This window comes from Diuraphis noxia, unplaced genomic scaffold, assembly GCF_037042655.1.
Source record: "Diuraphis noxia isolate RWA-SAM2 unplaced genomic scaffold, SU_Dnox_SAM2 contig0002, whole genome shotgun sequence".
Lineage (NCBI taxonomy): Eukaryota > Metazoa > Arthropoda > Insecta > Hemiptera > Aphididae > Diuraphis > Diuraphis noxia.
The window spans coordinates 84,292,328-84,320,125 of NW_028301712.1; the positions used below are offsets into that span (position 1 = coordinate 84,292,328).

Below are 27,798 nucleotides of genomic sequence, written 5' to 3' on the forward strand. Positions count from 1 at the left end.
GCGGTTTTTGATTTCGATATGAAATCCATTTGAGTATACGTACTTTGTGTCCAACTACCTAATCATCCCACTACACCATACAGTCAGCTTTGAGCCAGGTAAAAACATATTACATAATATTAATATATTTTACATGTATACAATCGTAGTATATTAGGCGTATTTGACAAATTCTCGAATACTCATGATCTCGATATAGTCCTTCGAACATCCGGAGACCGAAGGAAGGTAATATTTTTTTATCTATATGGTAATAACGTAATACCTGAGTCTTATAATATTCTCCAGCAGTCAGTACTTAATGATTTTAAATAGTTGGAATCATCTAGGTCTTAAGACCTTTTTTTTTTTCGTGCAGATATCGACGACGCCGCCGGAACTGCTAGCGCATTACGTCGACAGCGTCGTCATCGTTTATCACATAAAACAAAATGTATATAAAAATATAAGATACGTCAAGTAATGCGACTATTACAAGGTCTTAAGACCTGATTAAACATGATTAAATAAAACATACAAGCTCTTTTTTATTCTCTTATTTTTACGTTAATATACAAACCTAAGTATTTTTTCTACTATATACCAGTTACACATAACACATATACACAAAGAAAAGTAGACATTATTGTAAAATCAATTCAATTATAGAACTCCGTTAAAAAATTTAAAATTCCACAAATCAAAACTTGAATGGTGAATGGTCGCTTTGTACGGTACATTGTTTAAAATGTAAAACTTGGAATACGGACATTATGAAACTTATATACATAGGCATACCTACATATTACATGGTCCGGTAGGTGGTGACTGGTGAGCATACTTAGCGAAGTTTGTTGGAACCCTACAAGGTTTTAACTTATAAGTTATAAAACAAAACGTCATATTCGTTTGAAGTACCTACCTAACTGCTTGCATTGGTCCTCAATAAACAATAACAATATTATATTGTGTAAACATCGATTGCGATGGATTTGGGGCTTGTAAAGTTGTAACTCTTTTTTATTTTTATGAAACCCTCGTGGTGCATCGCCGCATCGGAATTGTACTAGAATTCAATTTGTATTATATTATACTACCTATATTTACCAACCACTTTCTTCATCTCCTATGAATAATGGGCGTAGGGCGTATATTTACACGGCGTACCTATTGTTGTAGCTCACAGGAATATATTATTGTTATACACACCGCGGTTGCACTTGCGATAATGTTTTGTTTTGTCAAATGTTAATTAATAATCAGTAATGACTTGGAACAACCGTCATCGCTGTAACACTATATTATTATACATCTGTAACTGCTTAATATAATAAATATAATATACATATAAAGAGTGTCGGCCATTTTTGCAATTAATTTCTCACAATTAATATTAATAGCACAGGTTATAGTAGTATTGCAGCGGTGTGGGTAGGTGCTTATATTGTATCCAGCTATAGCTAGGCAGGGCTTCACGCAGCCGACGTGTTTACTATAATTACTAATTATTACGATACTCACAATATTATTATATATCATTACGAGGACAATTTGTATTGTGATGTAAGGTAAATATTTTTGTTTTTTTTTCCCCGAGACGACACGCGAAATGAGTTCGCACACTGTAGGTATATACTGGGAAATTAGCTCATTATTTTTCCACCTGACCACCGAACGACGAAGACGACCAGGCGCTTATTACTATAATACATATAGTACGTATATACCAGATACCAGTCGTGTTTCCATAGGTCATCCCCATCGTGCGGGCTTGCCTTTTTTGTCTTATGATTTACGAATCCATCAAAGTGATACCTAACTATATTATATACTATACATAACTATCTATATATCAATTATGTTTACAGGGTGCTCACTTATTAGCAGTCTCGTCATCTCGTTAATAAACATACAAGTAAACACTATTTGCCTAGGGTAGTTCGTAATTTTTATGCGTAATTTTTATATCTACTAAAATTATTGATGCGATCATTCAATAATTTTTTTAGGCGTTGAGAAATGTGTGTACAATTAAAAAATATCAGCTATATGTATAGATTATACACATTAGTTATACAAATAATAACATAATATTAGCCGATATAAAAAACATTTTGTATAATAATATATTAATATAATTAAAATTATAAACATAAATATTTATTATACTTATATAAATATATTAATTTTATACCTACAATTTTTTAATCGTTTTAAAATGTAAAAAACACTTGTGCATTTATTGTCTGTTGACTGCCAGGCAACTAGTTTACGCTAATAGAGTACTGCAATAATAATTTTAAAAATACAACACATTTTAAATTAAGTTACCTACGGTCAACAAGGATAAATACGGAGAGACAACGAGACGACTAGACACCCTGTTTAATGTTAGTACTTATTACACTGAGTTCAATGTTCTATATTATCTATAATTTTCAGTCCACATAGTGTTTATATAGTTAATAATGATATATATACATTATAAACTATATGACGTATCTGTACATATAGTAAAATATATATGTTGAATTTTCGATAAAATCACGTAATTATTATGTGCTGCCTTTGAAAGAAAACGTACCAGAAAGAGGGGAACTTTGTAGGAAATCGAAATGATGCTCGGGAAAAAAACTTAATAATAATACAAAATATTAGGTGTATAAAGTCTTATGTTATGTACAACTGCCGTCTGTGTCCAATTATTTTGTTGCGATCAGTCGATCTCAATTATAATTATATGATACGTAACGCACCATGACGTACTCACGTACTCATTACAATTTTCAATATAGGTATAATTTACCCACTATACCTATATACAACAATAGCGATTAGTATGACAGACGCAGCGAATTTAGCTGCACGTTGTCTCCGTTACAAAACGGACAGCAGTGACATTGCACACACCAAACACATTCAACAATGTGGAAATAATGTGCACGCGGACTTGCATCGGATCATCTCTTTGTCGCCGTGTGCGCGAATAGTGAATATACCGTATTATTATATCTTTTTATTTTTGGATTTATTCCCAAAACCGGGATTTCCTATATTTTTTGCTCATATACCTACACAATAGACGGTGGGCGATGGCTTTAATGGCCTATCATCAGTAATGATGGCTATAAGTTGAGTATAAGCAAGTCGCAGGTTACACAAGTTATAATATTGTAAGCAGGTACTGTCAGTAATAATCACTAATCACGATTTATATATATATTATGCTTGAATTCAGAAACAAATGTGGCAAGGATAATATGACGAGCGCCGTCGGTGCTACAGGAGTTCAAGAACCATTGATGCACAACTTCAACACGACGCGTGGTTTATTTTACACAAAATTATGTAAAATTAATACCACTTTGTTCACGTGAGGCTTTTTATTGTGATTTGCGGATCTTTAAGTTTTGGCATAGTACAATTTTTTTTTTTAATTTAAATTTATACACAAAAAGAATTTGTAGTCATAAGAACGAAAAAAGTCATTGGAAAATAAAATTCGGTACCTTATATTGTAATATTAAATAAGACGCGAAACTGCAGATTTTTACCAAAACGAACACGGAGCATCGAATACCTATTAATATTTAGCTCTCATCAGAAAAATAGTTCATTGAAATCCCACCCATAACTTATGGCCCAGTTCATGTTTATTATTATGAACGTGAGTAAATAAAATATAATGCATGTGCAGAAAAGTATTCAAGTAGAAATACGCATATGATGTCTAATGAAAAGTGTTCGCGGTCGAGCTAGTGAACGGTGAAATGAAAATATATTATAATAACTAATAAGACGGTCTGAGGTCGTGCACCATAATATATTTATTTTAATATTAATATGTGTGTATGCACGATACACTCATACACTTCGACGGACCATCGCACGCCGTCTGAATCATTATTTATCAATCGAGAGAAAGAAGGTGATTTATTGCCTCCAGATAATTGCAATGAAATAAAAATAATAGCATGAACTTTGTACTGGGAGTAATAACTTTTTTTTTTATCGTAATAACGTTAAAATGTAAAAACATCTTTTTAATAAATTGATAATTATTTACGTAGGCTTATAGATCTGCGTGGGAGCTGTATCAAAACATTGTATAGGTATTTATTATACGAGCAGAGCGCGTCAAGCAGGCGAGAGGTGGAGGGGCAGTATAAGAAATGTTGTTTTATATGGATTGAAGGCCAGCTTTTTGTGTTTTTTGTTGTTTTTGGGTGGTTAGAGGCCCCCAATTTTGTATAGATTGATTGTCTTATTTGGTGAATACACGATACATGGACGGGTGGCAGTTTTGTGATGAACAGTTCCCACCCGTTCCTGGTTTTTGAACAGGAAAAAAAAAGGTATTTATTATACGTAAGACATATAACTATACTATATAAAGTATTTATGATATATTTACTGCAGTAATGGCATACTTGGATTTGATTATGATAGTACGGGGGAGAAGGGGGTACTTATTTTTATTAAAATATATAGTTACTATCGTATATTATATATAATATGTATACAAATGTTTATTATATTTGTCTATATAATATAAAACATTAACGTACATATAAAATATAATATAGGTAATACCAATTAATGATGATGTACCTTGTACTTATATGTACAATAGATGCATAATTAATTTAAAATGTTATCCTATAGTCTATAAAAATTTTATGTAGGTTATAGCTTCATTCTTTGAGGCAAATATTCAAAGTTACTTTTTTCACTGCAGTAAATCCTTATTTTCATTTAACATCCATCACATAGCTGTAGTTATTTTCTGATAGTAGGTAATTGGTTCCTATATTAACACGTTTTTAATATTCTTTAGGTTATAAATTATAAACGAATTAAATAAATTAAAAACATTAAAAAACTATCAAGGTGAAAAAAATGGCAATGAAAATAATATTAATGCAATTATTTAAATATTTAATACAAAAAACGTTTTTAGTAGGTACCTATGCTAGTATATTTCTAGTTTTTGTATGTATAAAATACGATTTTAGTAGTGACAGTGAAGTATTAATTGAATGTCATCATTCATTATAATTATTTTGTGGTGTGGTGTGGCTGTTTCCACGTTCAATTGTGGAAACGCTCCTCGTGTACGTACCGGCCGGTGTTCCTATCTTCCGGATGGGTAGCCACCCAGGATTTTAGCAATAAATCCTTGCCAGATATACAACACGTGTTCCAAACTAACTCCTCCCTCCCTATTAATGGCCATAGTTTTTGGTCTTATGATCAATAGTAATAATAATAATAAAAAAAATACTATAGTTAGGTATAGTACGAATAGGTTAGGTATATGGTTTAATATGCATAGTTTTTAGTTTAATTGACTTTATTCTATTTAATGTGGTATTTATTTTTTACTTTTTTGAAAACATTTTAGATTTGAGGACACTCGTGAGTCGTGGATGTTTCATAGAGTACTTACAGGTCCCTCATCGGGTACACAGCACACATCTTTATAATATAATATCATATAATATACCTACTATATACAACGAATATCATTGAAAAACTTATTTATTTGGGCGCTTTAAGTTCTGCAAAACAAATATAATATGATGGTTACTTGGATTGTCGAGTGTGCTATTGCAGTGCACTTATGTATAGGTATTATGGGATATGTGTATGTATAGGTATTATTATATATTAAGTTATACTGCGTGGCTAGTCGTGCCTACACTGTTTTGTGGGATATTTATATTTATATTATACATCTTCGTTCTTAAAAAAGTGTTACCATTATTGGACGGCTTCTTCAACTCTAACCTTTCGAGCGATTCTCATGTATAAATCTCTTCAGTCTCAATTAAATACTCTCATTGTAAAAATATTACTTACATACCTATCACCTATTCGTATTTTATATTCTTTAATATATGTAAAAAATTATAAAGGGGTAATGCACCGTGGTAGGTACAGTAGGTATACCTAAATATAAGTAGTACTTAAGTACTTAATTATAAATATAATTTCGATATATCGTATACCTAATTATGATGTTATTAAGTTATTTATTTGTTATCTATGCCGTTAACGCAGAAGAATTATCAAGTTGTTTATTATAAGTTATTACAAACTCGCGCGCTATTATTATTTATTATACAGTGTACAGTGTACACGTCTTATAATGTGTATGCACAATAAAAACACGAATTTGAACGAACTCGATAAGGCTGATCGTCAGTGTAGTAGTTATTACTCTCCGATAACAGTGGGCACTTATATAGTTATACATTATATATATATATAGTATACATGATGATATAAACGCATTAATAATGTTATATTATATTTTGTGTTATTGTGATGAACGAGTCGAATGAGTCGAATGAGTCGATGATGGCGGTACACGGCGCGCGGACGAAAAATGATATAGATAAGTGAGCGAGTGTTTGGAGAAGACCTTTCGTCGTCGTACCTACACAATATTCGAGTGTGTATAAATGTTTAAAAATGTGTTGTGTGTACATAGGCTGATTGCGTGTACGCGCCACGCGAAACGATAATATTATTGTAATAAGTACGCCAGGCCGGCAGAAACGTGATCGTCTACTGTTTATTAGGTGTTATAATATATTCGTATAGGCACCTATTGAGTTTTGATGGAGAACAAAAAATTAAAACATAAATTACGATTTCTGACTGCAGCCGCCGCCGTCCTGCCGACGTTTTTCTCTCGGTGCTCGATACGTCACCGCAGAAGCCGATAACGGACGTATTATAACCATATTATTGTTGATGTATGTGATACAATATTATATATACTCATATAATTAGGAATTGGTGAGTAGTGCATAATTTATTCGCATGTTATATACACACAATCACTAGCGTAGGTACACAGATATTATTACTATCTATTGGGTATAGTCATAACAATTTTGAGCTCCAATCCGTGTTTTCGATGGGATTTAGGAGGAGCAAAGGGAAACATAATGTTTTAAACTTGTAGGATTCATTATATTTTACTTTCAAAAATTCACCATCGATTGCACATGTTAACTATTAAAAATATTATTTTATATTATTTTTTTTTTCAAATTTACAATTATGAATTGTAAATTGCAATACTGCGAGTACCTAACTAGTACCTACTGTCGAACCCATATCAAGAATTATCCTCGAAAGGTAAACTATATATTAGCATAGGTGTTTGCAGTCTTCATTCTAGGAGAGGCAATTACGTGTAAGGAAATTGTAGGAGGTCTCGGAGGGGAGTATTAGCCCATCAAAATCGTCAGAATCTCTTAAATTGAATATCATCAGTAAAAAATTAAAATAATTAATAAAAATTGTATTATTATTATTATCTAATATGATATTAGTCGTAATTTTAAAAATGTTAATGACTCCGGTTTAGGCTCGGATCTTGTTATACTAACATCATAGTAACATAATCAAGAGCCTAAGAGACTGATCTATCCTGACTTTTGTACCGTGGTGTCATGCAATGTTTTGTTTTAACAAATTCAGTTTTCGAAGCTTTCTTTTACAAGAACAAATTACAATGCTTGTTTCTTAATTTGAAACAATAATATGTTAATGCTATTAAAACATACGAAAAATTATTATATTATATTATTTGCAATTCAATCAATTTATGCATAACTTAAAATTGAGTTATATAATTTTGTTAGATTTTGTTTGTTGATGTTTTTTTAACATTTATACTATAGTTGTAATGTTCTTCTCTTTATTGTTGTATCAGATATGCAGTGTTTAATTCTCATAACCATAACCTCATATTTACTGTATTTTGTTTATATAAATAATAAATTATTAACCGTAAAATCCACGCCCGAAAACGACTGCAGGATAAAATTCTACCAGGACAAGATCAAAATTCAAAAGCCAAATCAAAAAGATTGTTTTAAATTTTAATATATTTTTAGTATCTTCATTCTAAAACAGTATAACCTGTGTATAAACTTACATAGAACTTCATAAATGGATCTCAATAAAATTGAGTCATGATTAATATGCGTGGCATTAAATTAATTATAGTATTAAAAAATTCTCAGCAGGTGCCCCAATGGCCCTTTGACTCCCCTGTTGGCGCCGCTGACTACACTTCAATTCATATAATTTGCATATAGCCATTATATCATTTTTATCCAATCGATGTTAGTGTGTTGTGAAATTATTGTGCTTTATTAGAAAGCAATTTATAATAGTTTCATCTTTCTTTTTTAGACCTTGGTTTTACAGTAGGTGTTAAATTCTGATTTTTATTGAATTTAGTTTTTTTTGTGTTTTCAATATTTTTTCCGTTTTCGATTTAAAACAATGAGTTTCTTTCTTTTGGTCTACGCATGTAGATATGTAATATTGTATATGATTTGAATATGACTGAAATTCGAAACGGTACTCGAAATAAAAGCGGTTAAAGGAGAAAAACGTAATACGATTTCACGATTTTATAACATTAATTAATTACGGACGACGTTTTCTACCAGAAATATTGCTTCAAATAAAAAATGACAAGAGATATTTTGTGTTGTATTTTGAATTTTGTTCCTTAAAGTTCGGACAATTTTTGAGCTATTTATAGGCATTTTAATTTTGGGAATTTTTTGTTGTAATTCGGTTAAAAACATTCGTACAAACTTGAAATTTGGGTTGTTTACTTATATTAGCCTTACCTAGACATAGTAAAATTTTCAAAACATTTGAGCGTCTTTTTTCTTTTTAAATTTAAGATTTGAAAATTTTTAATAATCTATAATATATCCTAGACAGATAAACCGTCTCCGCTCAGAATCGTTTTTCGTATACAATGATATAATATCATTGGATTCAAATTTAATTCCATCCATTACAGTAACCCACTTGTAACCTACTGTACAGAAGATCGACATCCACAACTTGCCCTCTTTTTTATAAGCATTTAAACTTTGAATTTTAACAACATACGTAAAAATCACGAAAATTCACAATTTATTTTATGCTTGAAATTCATAAAAAATTTTCCTTTTATATCTAAGATTTGAAAATTTAATACAAGACTCTTAACATATTTTTACAATAGCAGTTAAAAAATACATAAATACATAGTGATAATTTTTTTTTTGTCGTGTTTATTAACACCTAATAATATCTATTATCCAAATACTTGTGAAAATTTTAAACATATTGTTCACTATAATATGAGTGTGGTGTAGATGCCTTACAAGAACTAGGTTATATTATTAATACGTCCAAGATGGGAATATAATATGGAATGGTCTTTTACAAAAAAAAAAAAAAAACAGTAACTATCCTGTTTATTTGTTATACTCTTTACTCGTTTATATCTAACTACGAGCATCTATGTCGGTATTTACATAAAATATAATACATATAGATAAATACACATATAACTAAATGTATACATGATATTATACGTATGTTATATTTCAAAAAGACGAGCTTTCGAGCAATTTTATAGGTTAACCCTCCTACAAATTGTAAAAAAAAATAAATAGTTTTATTGACATAGTCATGTACCTAACTCATGTAAGATTAGTTTGTTAATTAATTTTAAAATACCACCTCTCACGGGTCTATTAACGTGCCTGTCTATATAGCAGTACCTATTGCAGTAATATGATGTACCTAACGCATTAGAAGTTATATAATATAAATTATATATTTAGAAACGGATAGGCTTGTGAAGTTATACTGATCCCAAAATGTCACTTTATGGTTCAATAATAAGAAAAAGAAATTAAATGTCTCAATATTAGGTTTAAATTCAAATTTAAAGTTCATACCTATATTTTCCATCGATCACTTTGTAGAATAAAACGATATGCACTTTTTTTTACAAAAACTAGAAAATTGTTAGATATTTGTTAGAACTCATTGCATGTATAAATATACTTAACCTAACATTTATAAATTGTATTATAATTTAAATTTCTCTCTCGGTTTTCGTTCTAAATGTGATTTTAAATCCATTTACAAACCGTGATATAGCTTGTATTTATATATAGCTAATTAGTACTTACATAATGTAGTTATAAAACATGTTATTACATAATTACGTTTATGTATAGATTTTGTTCAGCCCACCAATATTTGCTCGGTATTCGGTAGTTCTCAGACCAATCTGAGCCTGGTTGATAGTTACATAATATTATATTATTATACTCTATCGTTCTGATGTTGTATTAATACTTTAATAGGTATATTAAAGATTGAACTGTTTAGGTCCATAATATGGTACTATTGTCATATCATTATTTGCCAAAATTGTATAAATATATGTCATATTCAATCAGTAATCTCATATGGTTTTTAACGAACTGTTACCTATATACCTATGAATCCCGCACTTTTTTATTTTGAGTAATGTTTATTTTATTTAACTGTGTCATGTATCAAAAACACGCCCCATACCTGGATAAATATTTTTTACCATTAACTATATGTAGGTACCACATGCATATATAGATGATTCTGTACACGGTTTTAACATAAAATTAGTGATGGTTCTAAAGAGACATTACAATAATTATAATATTACAATTAATACACTTAAAATCAATTTTATAGTAATTACAAATTACAATATAATTTGTAAAGATTGAATAGAATAATGAAAGTTGGTATTCGTGATTGAAATGACTATCGTAAAAAAAAGAAAAAATTAACATTTGGAATTTTTTTTATGTTTAACAAAGTATATCTTATTTTTATTTTTATTGTATTATATTATTCTTCATGATTTGATACTTACATCTCTATAGTGATAGCCAATAAGCAAAATAGAAATAATTTACACGTAATTATATGTATAGCCGTATAGGTTTACTAATTTTTGCATATTATTGTATTTAACAAATACTAAAATAACTGTAGTTGAGTGATTCTATTACCGATGAAATATTTTATAAGAAAGAAATACTTTTTTTTCAGCTTTAATTTACTTATCTAATATGTTCTGTTATATTTCATATTATACCGTGGGTTCACCAATTTAGGGAACACTGCATTTCTGGGCTGGATTATGTTTAGTGTAGGGTCAATAATCAATATTCAATAATATATTTATTAGAGTAATAATATCTATAAAATTATTTGTAATTTTTATGTATAGAGATCGTTGATTATTTGTTGAATAGGTTTTTACAGTACATATTTTTTGTAATTTTATGTAAGGAAATGTTATGTTATTGGGATGCATTTGACAGGTGTACCTCCCGCTGTACATTCTAATTATTTGGTTAAGTAGATATCCGTTACGTCTGAATATTTAAAAACAAATATAATGCCAGTGACGTATCACGCATATTATTGGTTTTGTATTTTCCCTTCTGTGTGAGTAACAATAGAAGGGCAGGAATCTCTGGTTCAGACAAACAGGGTGGACATTATTAATTTCCTCTAGGGCAAGTTAAAAATGGATTTCATACTCGAATTTTCCAAAAACTTATAAAGGTGTTACCTCAATTTCAGGTATCATTTACATGAAACAATAATAAATAACTAATATTAATTTTGTATAATATTTCAGGAAAAGATCTAAAATGAAGCCGAGAAAAAGACATTATTCACGGTACGATCAATTATTTAAACATAAATATTATATTAAGTTATGTAATATTACATATTTGTATATAGGTAGGACGTAGGTAGATTGTAAACATAAAAATAAAGTGTTTTCAATCACTTTATTTCTATTAAGGAACATTTAGAAGTTTCTAAAATTTAATATTAATTTAATTTTTATTTGATATACTAGTTAACCTCCAATTTTTTTTTTGTTGATGAAGCTTAATTTTATTATTTAGAAAATGTACTTATATTGATATGCATATTTTATAAACAATGCAAAATAATAATTTTTTATAAAAATGTTAGAACATTTTATTTATAAATATTAATTAATCCTTAGTTAGACAAAACATTATTCATATACTCGTACAGTTAATAGTTATAAAAAGGTTTTTTGGAAAATTTATATTTTCATAATTATTAACAACAATAATTTTAAGAAATTTCAAACTCTAAAAGTATAAATAAAATTAAATATTGGATTTATTAAATACACAACAATAGTTATTCAAAAGTTATTGTAATGTCTTCCTATAGACCTAATACAATATTATAAAGTGACTATTTTAATGCATCACATAGACTACAACAATCTATAACATTATTCAAATGGCTTCTAATATTTTTTCCTTCGCTTTGGTTTTTGGAATGTATATATGTACAATTGAAATCGTGCTAACAAATGACGTAAACACTTGTCGTCGGCCAATGGTAAGGCTCGATCACGTCGCGCAAAACCACCCCCTAGAATATCTCGCAGAAGAGATTCTTCAGGACTATTGGACCTGATACTTACAAGAGTCAGTTGTACATTGCACTTATTTCGTAAAACCTTAGCTTCCTCCAAAATTCAAAAAGTCATAAAATGGCTAGAAATTCGGATTTTGATTCTTATTGTAATAATCTGTTACACGATCATAGTGATTTAATGAATTTCGATAACTTGAGTCATGATGACAGTCCTATGGAACAGCTTGTTTATTATGATTTACAACCCGTATCTGAAAATATTAAGGAGTAAGTAGTTAAATATCCCTAGAAAATCAATGTTTTGTAAATAATTAAAGAAAAAAAAAATAATACAAATAATACAATATTTTTAGAAGTTCATACAATATGCAAAACAGTACCCGACTAGCTTCGTCTACAGCAGATGTAAGTATGGATTTGAGTGGAGATGAACATTACAAAAACAAAAGGAAAGGATCTGCACAGTAAGTATTGGTAATATATATAAATATTCACTATCTTAAGTGTTAATGTATATAACTTTTAATGTGATTTTAAACTTTAAATATTTAAACTGTTATCCTATAACTATATAATATTCCATTGATTGTTAAAAAATTCTAAAATCGTTAAAACGTTAATAATTGTTAAATAATGATTTTCAATTGATAAAATTTGTCAAATTAAATTTTTTAAATCGAGTATTGAACTAAACATGAATTAAAAAAATGGAAATTTGTTATATTTATACTATTTGTGTTCATGAATTACTTTCACAAATTAATTATAAAATAAAATAGTGTTATAAGTTACAAATACTTAATTCAATTGGTACATTATTTATATTATCATAATAATGAGCTCATTAATATACTTTTACAGTAGTTTGTGATATATTATTATATTAACTATATATTAACTGTATTTTATACTGGTTTTTAAATATTGTTGTGATTAATGTTTTAAATCAATTTCATCATTATTGAGTAAAAACTATTAATTTGTATTATGCATTACAATTATATATTGCACATTAATATATCATATTTAGTTTTTAGATCAGTTAAAATGAGTTTGATTATCTAAATATTGAAAATTGAATAATATAATATGCTTAAAAATAGTTAGATATCTATACCGCTTGTTCATTTAAAACAAAACAATTAATATGATTTTTGAATAATATTGTGCAATTAATTTGAAATTGTATCAAGGATATCTAATGTTTTGATTAATGATTATATGAATTTAAATTAATCTAAAATCATTTATAAAACAAATATATTTATTTTAAATCTAATTAACCTGGAGACAGCAGATTTAATTTTTAAGTACTTATGGGATTTATATTTACTGAATCGTAAACATTCATCTAAGTACTTATCATGTTTAAAAAAAAATAATTTAAACAAACGTTTTGGCTATCGGAATATTATTAATTGTCTACATATCTGATATAGGTACTCTCTAAGGTTCTTTACAAGCTTAGCAAAGAAAATTTTGATTTTAAATAATAAGTACATTTTTTTTTTAAATTATTGACACCAATTTATTTATTTGTTTTAATTTTTTTATGTTTATATAGTGGTAGCGATTTTGGCGATGACAACAATGATGATTCAAGGTCTGTTCGAAATGACAATAGCAAAAAGTAATGTTTAAATTTCACTTAAAAATAAAATGCCTTGGATTTTTTTTTTCATAAAGTTATGTGAATTACATTATAAATAAAAATGTTCAAATAGGCTATCTGTTTTACAACGATAGGTGATTTTTTGATTTTATCTAAATATTTTTGTGACATATTCATCATTATATTTAAATTTAAAGATCACTTATCAAACTTCTTTTACAACGTTATTTTATATGAATATTTTATGTTATAACATTTATTATTCTCCTGTCTTTCAGTATATTTTGTAAATCTGTTTTAATTTTTTCAGTGATCACATATCGTATTGTATTTTCAATTTTGAAGTCTACAGGCTGTAAATTAAAATAATATAATTAGTTAATTTCATTCTTATGCTTAACATTTAAAATTAGCTTATACTATAAGTAGTTGGGCAGGTATTGCTAATTTAGAGAAGTATATAAACAAAATATGACTAAAGTACATTAACATATAAATTAACAGCTAATTTGCGTATATTTCTTTATTTTAGACATAATCACAGTGAAATTGAGAAACGTAGAAGAGATAAGATGAACTCATATATTACCGAGCTCGCTAGTATGATACCAATGTGTCATTCTATGCCAAGAAAGTTAGATAAACTGTCTGTGCTCAGGATGGCCGTACAACATATGAAGACAATTCGAAGTACCGTCAATTCATACACTGAGGGTCATTATAAGCCTTCATTTTTATCTGATAAAGACTTGAAAACTTTGATCACACACGTAAGTATACTACTCTTAAAAGTTTTAGGATACGTCTCGATTTTGAGCATCATGTCCCCCTGTCCAAAAAAATTTAAACGGGATGATTTTTGACCTGCGGTTACTGAAAATAGTCAATCTAATGAATCTGAAAATCCTGAAATTTGTTTTAATCCCTTTAACCCAATGTTATTATACGAGTGAAAAAAAAAAGCATGTCTACGAAACAAATAAAAAACAATATTTTACAGTTTTAATATTTAATTATTCAAACCAATGTAATAACCAGTTTTTGTACAATGATGCTTGGGTTTTGACGACAAATAAAATAATTGTGAGTATAATGTGTATGAGACATTGAAATTTGAGACATAAACTGGCGTATTGTACGATTTAATAATGAATCCGCATAAACTAAACCTTTTTAACGGGAAAACATTACCTCAAAACTTAATATTATTTTTGAAGGTCTATTTTTAAATCAAGCTAAAATTGTTAGTCGCTTAATTAGATTTTAAGCAGAACGACGAATACATTGATTTCTAAATGACATATGTTTTCTCTCTATCTACTCATCGCCTTTTCGGACAGTAAAAATTAAAAGTGCTCTGATTTTCTACTTCGGCATCTTTTCTGGTGAGAAAATGAAACTTGTTCAACTAAAAAACGAATCACTGTATGTACTTCATTTTCATCAGATGTTTATATGAATATAAAGATCAGCGTAAATAATACACAATAATTTTTTGTGAGCATCTGAAAGTAACATTTTGACAAAATCATTAGAATTTGAAAATTATTTCAAATTGGAAATTTATAAATATGTTTTTTTTAATATCAAAGATTTAAAAAATTTACACAAATTCCTCATACCGGAAAGACATGGTATTAATTTCTTATGAGCGTTTGAAATTCATATTTTTACGACATTGAACATTCACGTATACTACACGGTTTTATATCATTGAATTCAAATCTAACATATCTATATAGTGACCTACATGACACCCAATGTATGCTGCAGAGCGGTTGGTATATCCACTAGTCCACCCCTTTTCGTAACTATATTAAATATTGTTTTTTGTCACCTTATAGTTATAAATGATTTTAATCTATTGTATTCGACAGTCTTTAAGTGCACGGCCCATTAAACAACATTAGAATTTAGTTCCTTTCTAGTTTTCTACCAAATACGCTTTTTCATTATATTTATATGGGTAGATTAATTGTAAATCTATATAGTTATTCTTATTAGTTCCAAACATTTTTTGCAGACCATATACTAAATTTTTACAACGTGGGTAGAGTATAGACTGTATACCTACTAACGGACTACTTAACTTAAAACATTCTAATATTAATATATTTCAGGCCGCTGAAGGTTTTGTTCTCGCTGTAAGTTGTGATCATGGAAAGATACTTTATATATCAAAATCCGTGACTCAGGTTCTGAATTATATACCAGTAAGTGTGCAATTTTATATGTAAAACAATTAGAATTTTTATATAATCGTAAGATTAACTTTTGTATATAAAATGCAGGAGGACTTGGTCGGAAATAATGTTTTTGATTATATCCATCCGAAAGATGTAGCTAAAGTGAAGGAACAACTCTCCTGTTCAGACTTCGGACCTAGAGATAAATATATCAATTCAAATAGTAAGTTTAAATTATATGTTATTTTATTTTATGTTAATATAAATATTACATAGAAAACATAACAGGTTGTTTTTATTTTTGGAACAGAAATTTTACCGGTGCGTGCTGAAATGATGAATACATCGTCAAAAATGTGTAGTGGAGCTAGGAGGTCATTCTTTTGTCGAATGAAGAGTAAAGTATATGATATAAAAGAAGAAGCAGACACGACTACCGGATCAAAGTATACTCAATCAGGTATAAAAATACATAATATATTTCATCGCGAGTAATGTGTGTCAAGTATTAAATAGGAGATAAACAATTTGTAACAAGTCGAGATAATAACGAGATCAGTACCTACCATAGCTTAAATTAATAACAAAATAATATACCTATACTGTTATTGAACTTTTTAATGGGTGAAATATGTCAACATAACGCGAAGATTGTTTTCGATTACATTACACAAAATGTATTACTAAACTACTAGAGTGTGTTAAGTTTATTAAATTAATAATACATTTTTTTTTACACTTTAGAACTGTATTATTATTTATTAGCTATTAAAAAATTAAAAAGTATTCACAAATATATGATTTGATCATTAAGAATACCTACCAGTTTTTTTGCACAAAGTATACCTTATAAGATTCTTATAAACAATGATAACTATCTATTTACATCTTTAGATAAACGCTATAATGTAATCCAGTGTACTGGTTATCTGAAACCTTGGAAGCAGATAAATGAATGTGAGGATATATCTGGGAAGAGTTTGGGATTAGAAGAAGATAATGATGATAATGGCGTTGGAGCGGATCCTGGATCTGCAAACAATACATCATGTTTGGTAGCCGTTGGTAGAATCATTAATGATTTGTCTTCCTCGTCACTTCTATCGGACATAGTAAAACCGCCATGTTTCACCTCAAAACATACAATTGACGGAAAATTTCTGTCTGTGGATCAACGGTAAACCGTACATGATTAATTATGGTCAATAGTTGTATGCTTGAGCATTTGATACGGTTACAGGGTCACGTACATCGTTGGGTTTTTACCTCAAGAATTATTAGGCACTAGCATGTATGAATACTTTCATCAAGATGATATTGCTAGACTTGTAGATGTCCACAAAGCAACACTTCAAGAGCCTACGCCAAAAGATACAGAGGTAATAATGCACGCAAAAGTATACTGAAGGTTTCGAATTTTAAAGATGTAAATAATATTATGTTTACTATAGATTTATAAATTTCGGGCTAAAAACAAAACATTTGTAAACTTACGAAGTGAATGGAAAAGTTTTCGAAATCCTTGGACTAAAGACATAGAGTTTATTGTCGCAAATAACATTTTGACTAAGTACAAATTTTTCATATAATTATACAAATTTAATATTGGTTTTAAATATAACACTAATTTGTTTTATTCTTAGGCCAGATTTCAAACCCGATAGCAGCAACAAATCAGAATGCTCTTCACAGGGGAAATCACAGAATAACTTTGATAGTTTTACAGAACAACAATTGTCAAAAAGTCAGCAACAGCTGGGTAATAGAGAAATACAAAACTTGATTTCTTCACATATAGAAGCAAACAAAATCGGACGGCACATTGTTGATACTACTTTGGATGTAAAGCAGTCAATTTGTGATATCGAAAGTTCTCCGCAATCTCTAAAGGATACAATAGAAAAATTAGTTAGTATTTATCGAAGCTTAAAGTTAGTTAATAATTTATTAATATATACCTTTTTATTATTTTTTATTCGACAAAAATATTAGATAATATGATAAAATTTGGTGTTGGGACTTAAATTTGAAGTTATGATGATTTTAGGTCTGTGAAATTATACTTGAATTATTAGACATTAACCAAATAGATTTTTGCAATATTAGACATTTAAGACGATACTATTAATTTAATTTTCTATAAATGACAAACTGTTAGAACTTAAAATCTGTAAGGCTATTAATTATAATTTAGTACAACATCGCACATTTACATTACCTACCTGAATCTACTAATACGAAGAAGTTATTGTTAATTTCGCAGAAATAACTTTTCAGTTTTCATAAAAAGAATAATATTTAAAAAAAAATACTTAAACAAAATATTACAATCTAATATTTTAGTATTTTTTAATTTAATGTAAATAAAATAAATAAGGTTTTAATATACATATTTCAAAAATGATTCTAAATGATTACTTATCTTATTACGATAAATCAAACAATTATTATTTATGAAATAGAAAATGATTTTTCTTTTTTTTGAGATATTTAAAGACATTTGAAATATTCACAAATTTACATTTTTATTTTTTGTTATAACTTATAAAATACTACAATTTTTGGAAATACCTATGTTATCGGTATATTTTAATATTTGACATTTGAATCGTATTACCAATAACGGCGAAGCGATTATTTGGATTTAAATTTAACAAACCAGTAACCAGACTTTTGAAATTTTTAAAGAACCAAAATGTAAAAAATTATAAATTCTTTCGTTCAGCAAAAGATAGGCGTCGTATGTAGTATGTGAATAGGTTTTTCTATTAATGATAATATTTTTATAAGTTGTATTAGACTTGCCATGTTTACTGTTGCCAGGAGTCCAACAATGACCGTTTAGAGTTTCTAAGTTCACCATTGGCGATGCTCAACGAACCAGGCACGTTGTCGAGTAATGGTGGCGACGTTGGCAATGACGATACAGTTTCGTCATACCCCACGATCCAGGATGACGTGAATATGTTGAACTCGACCAATGCCAATAGTATTCAAACTTTAACTGCGCTCCGCTTTCGAATTTCGTAACATGTACATACTTTTGATTCTAGGTGACTCTGAGAACATGCTTGGTGATATAATGACACCGTCCTCACAACAGTTGTCTAATTTGGGTACTAACGACGAAGCCGCTATGGCTGTCATTATGAGCCTCTTAGAAGCCGACGCTGGACTCGGTGGACCTGTTGATTTTTCTGGGTTACCATGGCCTTTGCCGTAACGCGTATGATAATGGTAATGACCTACACTATTTATATTTATTAATATTCATTTTTAATTGTTTTTCATTAATAATAAAAGAGAAACATTCCAAAGTTCATAATATTTTTATACATTTTCCTGTAGAATGGTATCAGAGCTAGTGTTCTTACATTACGCAAATGTCTGTCTTAAGATGAGATTAAAATAAGTTTGTGCCAGACTAATTTTTGGTGTAAATATGTTGAAGATTAGGTTTGGGGCTAGGTTAAACAAAATAACTTTAAAAAGGCTAAAAACATGAGAGGTCTGAAACTATAAATGGTCTAACCTATATCAGATTTTTTTCGAGACAAAAGGTTAGTGGTCATTACACAGTTGGTGGAGTGAATGATGGTGGGGAAAGTGTGATAGGTACTAACGGGGCAGCGAGTTTGATAGACATTTCATCAGTTATGTGCATGTATCTGCCAACACTCATGATGTTAATGGTGTAAGAAAGTACATACGATCCCAGGGCTATTGATACCACATCGACTTGTGGGAGAGAGGTAGGTACAGAAAAAGTATCGGTATATTGAATGATGGAATAATATCAAGTAAAAGTTGAAAATTAGGTTATATTATTGACTAGAATAAAGGTGAATATTGGTTATGTGCAGAAAATTAGGTTAGGTTAGGAGAAAAATCAAAGGATATTGGGAGATGGGTAGTAATACAAAATAAAATACTCCAGTTAGACTAGTACGACGAATGGAGTGAGTATGATAGTAGGTAATATAGTATACATGGAGATAAAAAAGGGGGTCGGAGTTATGAGGGAAAGTGATTGAATAATAATTCTAAAATTAATTTTTGAGAATAAGTTGTTAAATGAAAAGTTAGTGCATATACTTCATACGTTGAACGATTTTTGTTTCAAATTGATTGTTTTATGTGATGAGGAGAGAGTTAAATAAATGTAAATATTTTAAAATAATTCCAGAAAAAATGTAGTAAGAACACATAATAGGTCTTAGAGTGGTGGTATAATGGAAGGATAGTGAATAAGAGGAAACAGTAGTTAGGTAGAAACCAAAAATTAAGTGGTGGAAGCTAACTGGTGCATATGAAACATTATATAGGTATTAAGAAACTGAAATTGGAAGTAATGAGGAACATAGGGATAATATAAATGGTGTCTGGATGGATGAAGAGGAGAGAAGTATGTGGTTTTTTTTATGAAAATAGGATGTTATTTAGACTGATTTGTAGATTTTATAAAACACAGTTGTGAGGTCAATATTTATTAGGGGTAGGAATAGTACCCGTTCCCGGTATTTGAACAGGAAAAAAACGGGAAGGAATGGCACCAATTATAAACAAAATATGGTGGGTATAGTCTGACCATGTTATGGGAAAAAGGTGACTTAGACACGATGAGAGTAGTCATGGGAATCAATATAGAAAGAAAGAGAGGGAGAGCAAGTCTGGAGAAGAGATGGATAAATGAAATAGAGAAAGACATGAAAATAGCTAATGTGAGTAAATAAGATATCGGGTAAAGAATCTTAAATTGGTGTAATACAAGGATGGCCGTTCTATAAAGTTCTGAAAGAAGGCGAAGAAGAAGAAGGATGATAATAATAATAATATAATATTTTAATTTATAAGATCGATGCATTTTAAAAATATGTACACAAATCCATTGTTTTAATACCTTTATAAAGTACCTACTTGATGTAAACAATAATTCTTATATCCCAATAGCCTATGTCACCTAGGGTAAACTTAGTTAATAATAAAAAAAAATCGATGCATGAATTATCATATTTTTGAAAAAATTTGTTTTTAAAATAAAAATCTTTAAGTTATAATTTATCGATAATGCGATGTTCGTGTTTAAAGAGAAAATATTTTTTATTGTTATTTTTGAATATTTTTTAAATAAAACTGAATAATATATATACCTATAATTTTTTTTTTTGTACAGATTTAATCAACTAAATAATGTTTCGTGCAGCGGAATGTAGTATTATTTTTTCATATAGTTCAATATTATTAATTATTATCTAATTATGTTAATTATTTAAATTATATAAAATTTGATTTTGAAAAATTAACTGAAATTTTTTTAGCCCATTGTCTTTTAAAAATATTAAGACCTTTGTTAACTTTCTATAATGAATACATACAGGAGTCAGTAAAAAACTATGAGTCAAATTTATAAAATAGTATAAGAAAACGTTTATACACATTACTCATTGACCAATATTTTTATTATTATCTTTTACTAGATTTGTATATATTGTAAACGCGTGTGTTTATGTTTTTTTTTTTGTAATTTTATTTATTCAAATGTTTTATTTTTAACATTATTTAAATTTACGAATTGACTGTTGTATAATATTATTGTTATTTGTTTATACTCATCTCATATATATTTTTACTTACATTTACCTCCCTATATATGTTTTATTTATTTTCAAGCTTTATTAATCATAGTATTTTTGACTGGATTGTTATTTTTTTAAATTTTTTATTTAAAATAAATGTCGTGTACGTCTGGAAGGTACGTTTCATAGATCGGAAACCGTAGGGTGGGGATGGTGGAATGGAAATGATATTAAATCCCGACAGACGGGCTCTTTGTGGTTTTACGTAGAGAGGTATCATGCGTGTCAGTCATATTTATACCAGTTGCTTGATTTTGTATTTCACGTGGTAATTTCTCACAGTGGTGTATTATAAGTATGGAATTTACTAGAATTGTCATCGAATTTATCATATTAGTAAATACAGGTAAAATTATATATTTAAAAAGTCATGTTAGTTATTTATAGAAAAAACTACTAGTTTGTTTTCTGATCGTCAATGCATTAAGTTAGTTAAATTGATTAATTAAGTATTTATATAGCATAATTTTGAATAGTTAACTAAAATAGTAATATAATTTTAGGAAAGATAATGTAAAATCTGTAGTAAACTGTAAATATTATTTTAAAAGTGATTGTTTAACTAATTACAATTTATTGCCTATAAAACTAATCTTTAGGCACATAATCTTAGTTGATTTAAAATTGTCATATTATCGTTATATTTAATGAATAACTTTAATTATCAATAATATTGGGTATTACTATAGGTAAATTATTTACTAGTTACTAAGTATTAATTTGAGAGGGGTTTATGACTTTATGTATCAATGTTTACTTTAATAATAGAAAGTTTAGTGCTATGTATAATGAAATACTGTTGGTAGTTAAAACTAAAAGCCATTAATATATATTTAAAAAAATGTTTGTATTCAGTTGACTTATTTATTATTTTAAATTCATTCAATTATTCGCATTATTTTACTTTAGTCGTATTTTCTAAATTTAAAACTAATAACGTATTATTTGTTTTTAATACAATAACTTTAAATATTATAATAAGTTATTCATCATTTTTATAAATACTGAACGAATAAGAAAAATTATTTATAATAATATAAATATCCTGAATTTTTTTTTGTATTTGTATAAAAATCTTGAATTTTTACATTTTAATGCACTTTCAATAACTTAAAATGTGCGTGACAAAGTTTCTTGTTTACATAGATTCACAAGTTAATGAGCGAAAATAGTAGATTAAAGGACATAATATGATATAATATAGGTACTGAAAAATGATTACAAAAAAGAATGACACTTATGTATTAATATAATATATTATACATTTATAATAATACTCAAATATAATGTTTTAATAATTGAGGTATCTACTCATGGTTTTTTTTTCTTAGAAATTGCGTGTAATATGTATAATATTTATTGCATAGTATTAGAAGTTTAATAATTTCTTAAAGCATAAAAGAGACTTTAACGTTTAGATTTATTGACGAGAAAAGGATAAGTGCTTATTAGAAATATTAGATTGTATTAAAAAAATGTAGCTTAACATAAAAATGCAGGTATTCAAATAAACAGATCATGATTGGTAAAAGTGTTTTGGAAACACGTAGTAAAAATAAATTAATATTAAAAAAAAAAAAAAATAATAAATATATTAATAAATAATAATCAGTAGTTGAATTAATTAATTAATAACGTGGTCCACCGCACGAATAGCACCCACGAATACACCCACCCACCAGCTAAAAAATTAATGATATTTATACATTAAAAAAATAATTCTAATTTTGTGGAGCGTATGATTTTCATATTCTCTGTTCATCGTTGAAATTGTGAATCCATACAACAACATCCTATTGCATTACATTACACTCTGCCATGTAACTATTAAATGGCATGCGAAAGGAGTACACGGTTGTTCAGTCTCGAATTGTTGATACAATGATATTATACCAACATACACATTACATAGATTTATATTCTAAATAAAATAAATGAACAGTAGGTATCATTATTTTTATTCTAAGAAAACGTAGAATAAGTGATATAATTAATAACGTTACCATAAATATGTTGAACTTTGTTTACATTATAGGCATTAACTTGTTTTCGTTGTTTAATACCATAATTGTGTAAATTATATTGTTGATTCAAATCGGTAAGTGAGTTCATATTTTATAATATACGACATATATAGGTATGTGTTATTTTAAATTATTTCTGGTGATTTTAAAATTAGATGGCGCTACCTATTGAATTCTTCCACAGTTAGGTTATTCTTCCAACGACCCCTTCATGCCGTACAAACATTTTACCACCTATGAAGAAGGAATTCAGGATATTGAACTAATTTTATAATTCAAAATAGGTATTAGAAGCACTATGTATCTAATAGTTTATTAATATAAAAAAATAAAAATAAAAACCTTAACATTTTATTACATTCTTAAAATAATTTAAATAATACTTATAAACATGACATTATTTTCAGTATTTTCTATCCGTTACACACATCTGTTGTTGATACTATTATCTTGATTTTTTAATTAACTATAATTTAAAATATCGTGTAATGTTTCATAAATATTTAATTTATTTAATTCATTTAAATAGTAAATAAATCCGATTATACCTATTTAAAAAGCTTATGTAATTTTTATATTTTAATGCTATTTCACAGTTTGGTTAAAATAGTTAAGATATAAAATCAAAAACACTGTCATATTTAAGTTACACATGTGGGGTGATTGGGCGAGTGCAGTAGTGCTATGAAAATACTCCGGTGATATTATTTAAATTATTGCCTTTATTTTAGTTGTAGATATAATGGTACTTATTGCGTAGGTGTATAGCTTATTTGATTTTTTAAACTTAATGTTGTAGCCATTACATTTATTTCTTCCGAATCGTTGGATTGCGAACCCCGGCCACGACCAGACAGTGGGCAAGCAATTTTCACGGCATCCAAAAATTGGAGAAGGGCTGTGGAGGTGTACCAATGCGATGCCGGATACGTTTTGACAGGTCAAACAAAGCACACGTGTATCGAAGGAGAATGGTCCGGACATGTGCCGTCGTGTACACGGCTTACTAGTTCTGGTAAGTGGATGTATTTTATTATTATTGTTTGTTATTATTATTACACATATCAATAAAACGTTAATATTAGATTACACTGATAAAAAAATCAGCAGGGGACATAATACTTGAAATATTTGTCATCGTATTTATAATATAATATATTGCCCTATTTGAATAACAACTTAATACTAATACAATATTATCATACTTATACCCTTTTTATATATGTCGCAGGTCACAACAACAATATTATCAGTTCGGCACAAGGTTGGTTTTCGTTCAGGTAGGTACCTACCTATAGTGCATTACTGCATAGTTAATAGTTATGAATTCATAATACTATATTTCATAATGTTGTAAATAAATAATTTTTTATCAGCTGTAGGTATTATGGCTTCTTTAAAATATTCTTAAGATTTGTATTAAATCATTATATTTAAATATTTTAGACGTATATTGAAACTTGACTCAAAAAGAAAAATCCAGAATAACGAAAAGCGGTTAGAAAATAAATCTTTAAATATTGAAACACCAGAAATACCTCAACAGACATCAGGTAAAATTTAAATTATACTGTTACAAATAATACAAATATAAATTGCTATTTTGTCGATTTCATGACGTATCAATTCAATAGGACTTGGTACATTTCAATTTCCAAAACATATGATTAGAAGCTCGGCTAAAGAATATTCAGTAGGAGACTATGATTTGAGCTGTTTGTTTAGAAAACGACACGGAAAAAAATTTTTGAGGGCACCTAAGTTGCCATATGCACATATAGTAAAGTATTCCAAGTAAGAATCGTCATTTTTAAGAGATTGAAATAGTTTTACATAAACACGAAATTTATTGATCATATATTATGTGTTGTGTTCCAATATTTGAAGAGTTTTTTTTTATAATAAAATTATTAGTTGTGTAGTATAGGATTCTGAATTATAGATCAATTTATAATTATTGTTCGTTATAAATTACAATATATGGTATTTACTAATGTTTAATAATTTAAAATCTTTTTGAATTATTTATAGATTGTATTACATTTTTTTTTTCTAATGTCAAATAGCCTTAATACAAGATTCCTCATAAGCATAACTCACAAGTTGTTCTATAAAGCAGCTCAAAGATAATAAAGATTAGAAAACAATTTTACAATATAAGCATTTAAAGTTCAAATGTTGATATAATTATCAAAATCACAAACATTTGTAAATCATTTCGTAGTACATATTTTATTGAATGTTCAATTTTTATATATAAGGATTGAAAATTTCAAGTAGGTAATGTTATAACCGAAAAATCTTTTAAAAATTAGTTTTTTTTATACACATTTCAAGTTTATTATTAGCATTTTTTTTTGTCTTGCGATGTATCTTATAAATATGTATTACCAAGTGTGATTACATTAATGTCATAGTTGCGCTGCTCACAGGTGATAACTATTATTACAAAAACAATTGTGTTTAAATAGGAATAAAAATACTGTTGATCCAAAAAACAAATATTTAGAAGTGATTTACCATTGTATCAGAGGGCATGTATTCGAAAATCCTTTACACACCAAGCTTTATTGTAGTAATGGACATTGGGTCGGTGTAAAACCAATATGTGTTCCTAAAACGACACCGATGACTGTAAGTATTATATTATATGTTTTTAATAGTTGGATAATTTTATTATTGAAATTATATTACTAATAATTATGCTAACGTAATAGATGTACCAAATGGAATGTTATATCAAGTGTCCGCTGGAAAAGAACGTAAGTTTAGCTAAAGGTGAAAAATTCATAAATTTCAAAGTGGAACAACCAACTACAAATTACGATTGGAACAGGTGTTGTATACTACATAATATTTTATATTATAATATTAAAATATTAAACTATATAGAAATTGCTTCATGTAAGGTCCAGTTGACTTCAAATTTAATACATGTCCATTTTACAGGTTCGGTACATTGAGTTCCGGTTGGCATAAAAATTCTTCGAGAATTTTGGTGCCAGGTGTGTATATAATCACCTACACGGTTCGGGATGATGAAGACACGGATATCGCATCGTGCAGGACTACTGTACGAGTGACGGGTAAAATAATATACCTATACCCAACTATGGAATAAGTTTATAATATATACATCGTTTATCTATATGTTTGTGCAACCATTTTGTCGCTGCAGATGACGAAGTTCCGACAGTACAAGATTGCCCTTTGTATTTGGAAGTAATAGAAGATTTTTCAAAAAATAACACTGTTCCCGTATCATGGACGGAACCTCGGTTTTTAGACAACACAGGCGTAACACAAGTGGCAAAGACGATGGTGTGTGTACATACTATGATAACCTAAGAATTTGAATGGTTTTATTTACGCATTTTAATTGTTTTAGGAACCTGGTCAGCTTATGGGCCCGGGACTGTATAATGTTATGTATATGGCTATGGATGCATCAAAAAATGAGGCTACGTGTAATTTCACTATTGAAGTTAAAGGTGTCGATGTAAATACACTCATATATACACAGGGCGATTTTTTAAGCATGCTAACTCCCATTTTTTTCTTTTAATGGTATACATTTATTTGAATTCTGATTGTTAGAATTTTTAAGTAGACTTAAATACAATATAGTTTTATACTACTTAAGGAGTATCGTATGAGGATACCAACTTCTATTTTTCAAATGAGAACCCCCCCCCCCCCTTTTACTGAACATTTTTTAATGGGTAATTTTTTGAAAATGTTGATGTATCTAAATTAAAATTCTAATGAGTAGTTTTTGAGTTAATAAAATGTCTATACTTAGGATAATCCGATAATAATCCTTAAAAATAGTTTTGTAAAAATAAAAACTATAATATGTAATGTTAGATGTAGTATTTATTATACTTGGACCATTTTTACAAATTATTTATATCGATAAATCAATAGTATCTAATTGCTAACTTTTTCAAATCGTCTAAAGTTACATTACTCAAAAACTACTTGCTTGAATTTTGATTTAGATACATAAAAATGTTCAACAAAAAATTTGCTCCTTAATAAAAAATAAA

At 28.2% G+C, this 27,798-nt stretch overlaps 2 protein-coding genes across 9 annotated transcripts in view; both read left to right on the forward strand.

Moving 5' to 3' along the window:
• Window positions 1-24,671, forward strand: cyc (basic helix-loop-helix ARNT-like protein cyc). Of its 8 annotated transcripts, XM_089219402.1 has the most exons (16): window positions 6,316-6,566; window positions 6,652-6,786; window positions 11,501-11,542; window positions 12,645-12,755; window positions 13,856-13,921; window positions 14,436-14,673; window positions 16,024-16,116; window positions 16,195-16,312; window positions 16,400-16,549; window positions 16,984-17,266; window positions 17,330-17,468; window positions 17,541-17,659; window positions 17,733-17,997; window positions 18,913-19,078; window positions 19,143-19,326; window positions 21,263-21,487. In XM_089219402.1, the coding sequence occupies exons 3-15, from the start codon at window positions 11,514-11,516 to the stop codon at window positions 19,310-19,312; spliced, it is 1,947 nt and encodes a 648-aa protein (XP_089075528.1). In that variant the 5' UTR covers window positions 6,316-6,566; window positions 6,652-6,786; window positions 11,501-11,513; the 3' UTR covers window positions 19,313-19,326; window positions 21,263-21,487. The 8 variants fall into 8 exon arrangements, with proteins under 8 accessions (XP_089075529.1, XP_089075531.1, XP_089075528.1 ...); XM_089219403.1 differs by lacking the exons at window positions 6,316-6,566; window positions 6,652-6,786 and adding an exon at window positions 1-98; XM_089219405.1 differs by lacking the exons at window positions 6,316-6,566; window positions 6,652-6,786 and adding an exon at window positions 75-98 and having other exon boundaries at window positions 12,645-12,765.
• The window catches only part of LOC107166323 (sushi, von Willebrand factor type A, EGF and pentraxin domain-containing protein 1-like), a 6,609-nt gene continuing 484 nt past the window's right edge, over window positions 21,674-27,798 (forward strand). Inside the window, exons 1-10 of the mRNA XM_089219407.1 lie at window positions 21,674-22,071; window positions 24,549-24,764; window positions 24,981-25,029; window positions 25,196-25,302; window positions 25,384-25,543; window positions 26,221-26,383; window positions 26,467-26,585; window positions 26,699-26,835; window positions 26,928-27,070; window positions 27,138-27,240. Coding sequence (XP_089075533.1) covers window positions 22,023-22,071; window positions 24,549-24,764; window positions 24,981-25,029; window positions 25,196-25,302; window positions 25,384-25,543; window positions 26,221-26,383; window positions 26,467-26,585; window positions 26,699-26,835; window positions 26,928-27,070; window positions 27,138-27,240 — 1,246 coding nt within the window. The 5' untranslated portion in view covers window positions 21,674-22,022. The remainder of the gene's footprint in view (window positions 22,072-24,548; window positions 24,765-24,980; window positions 25,030-25,195; window positions 25,303-25,383; window positions 25,544-26,220; window positions 26,384-26,466; window positions 26,586-26,698; window positions 26,836-26,927; window positions 27,071-27,137; window positions 27,241-27,798) is intronic.

Bases quoted from the DNA above. Each gene is read 5' to 3' on its own strand.
- cyc (XM_089219399.1), top strand. From the start codon at position 12,407: ATGGCTAGAAATTCGGATTTTGATTCTTATTGTAATAATCTGTTACAC. The intron at 12,756-13,855 runs GTAAGTATTGGT...ATGTTTATATAG, and splicing joins AAAAGGAAAGGATCTGCACA to TGGTAGCGATTTTGGCGATG. The intron at 14,674-16,023 runs GTAAGTATACTA...AATATATTTCAG, and splicing joins TGAAAACTTTGATCACACAC to GCCGCTGAAGGTTTTGTTCT.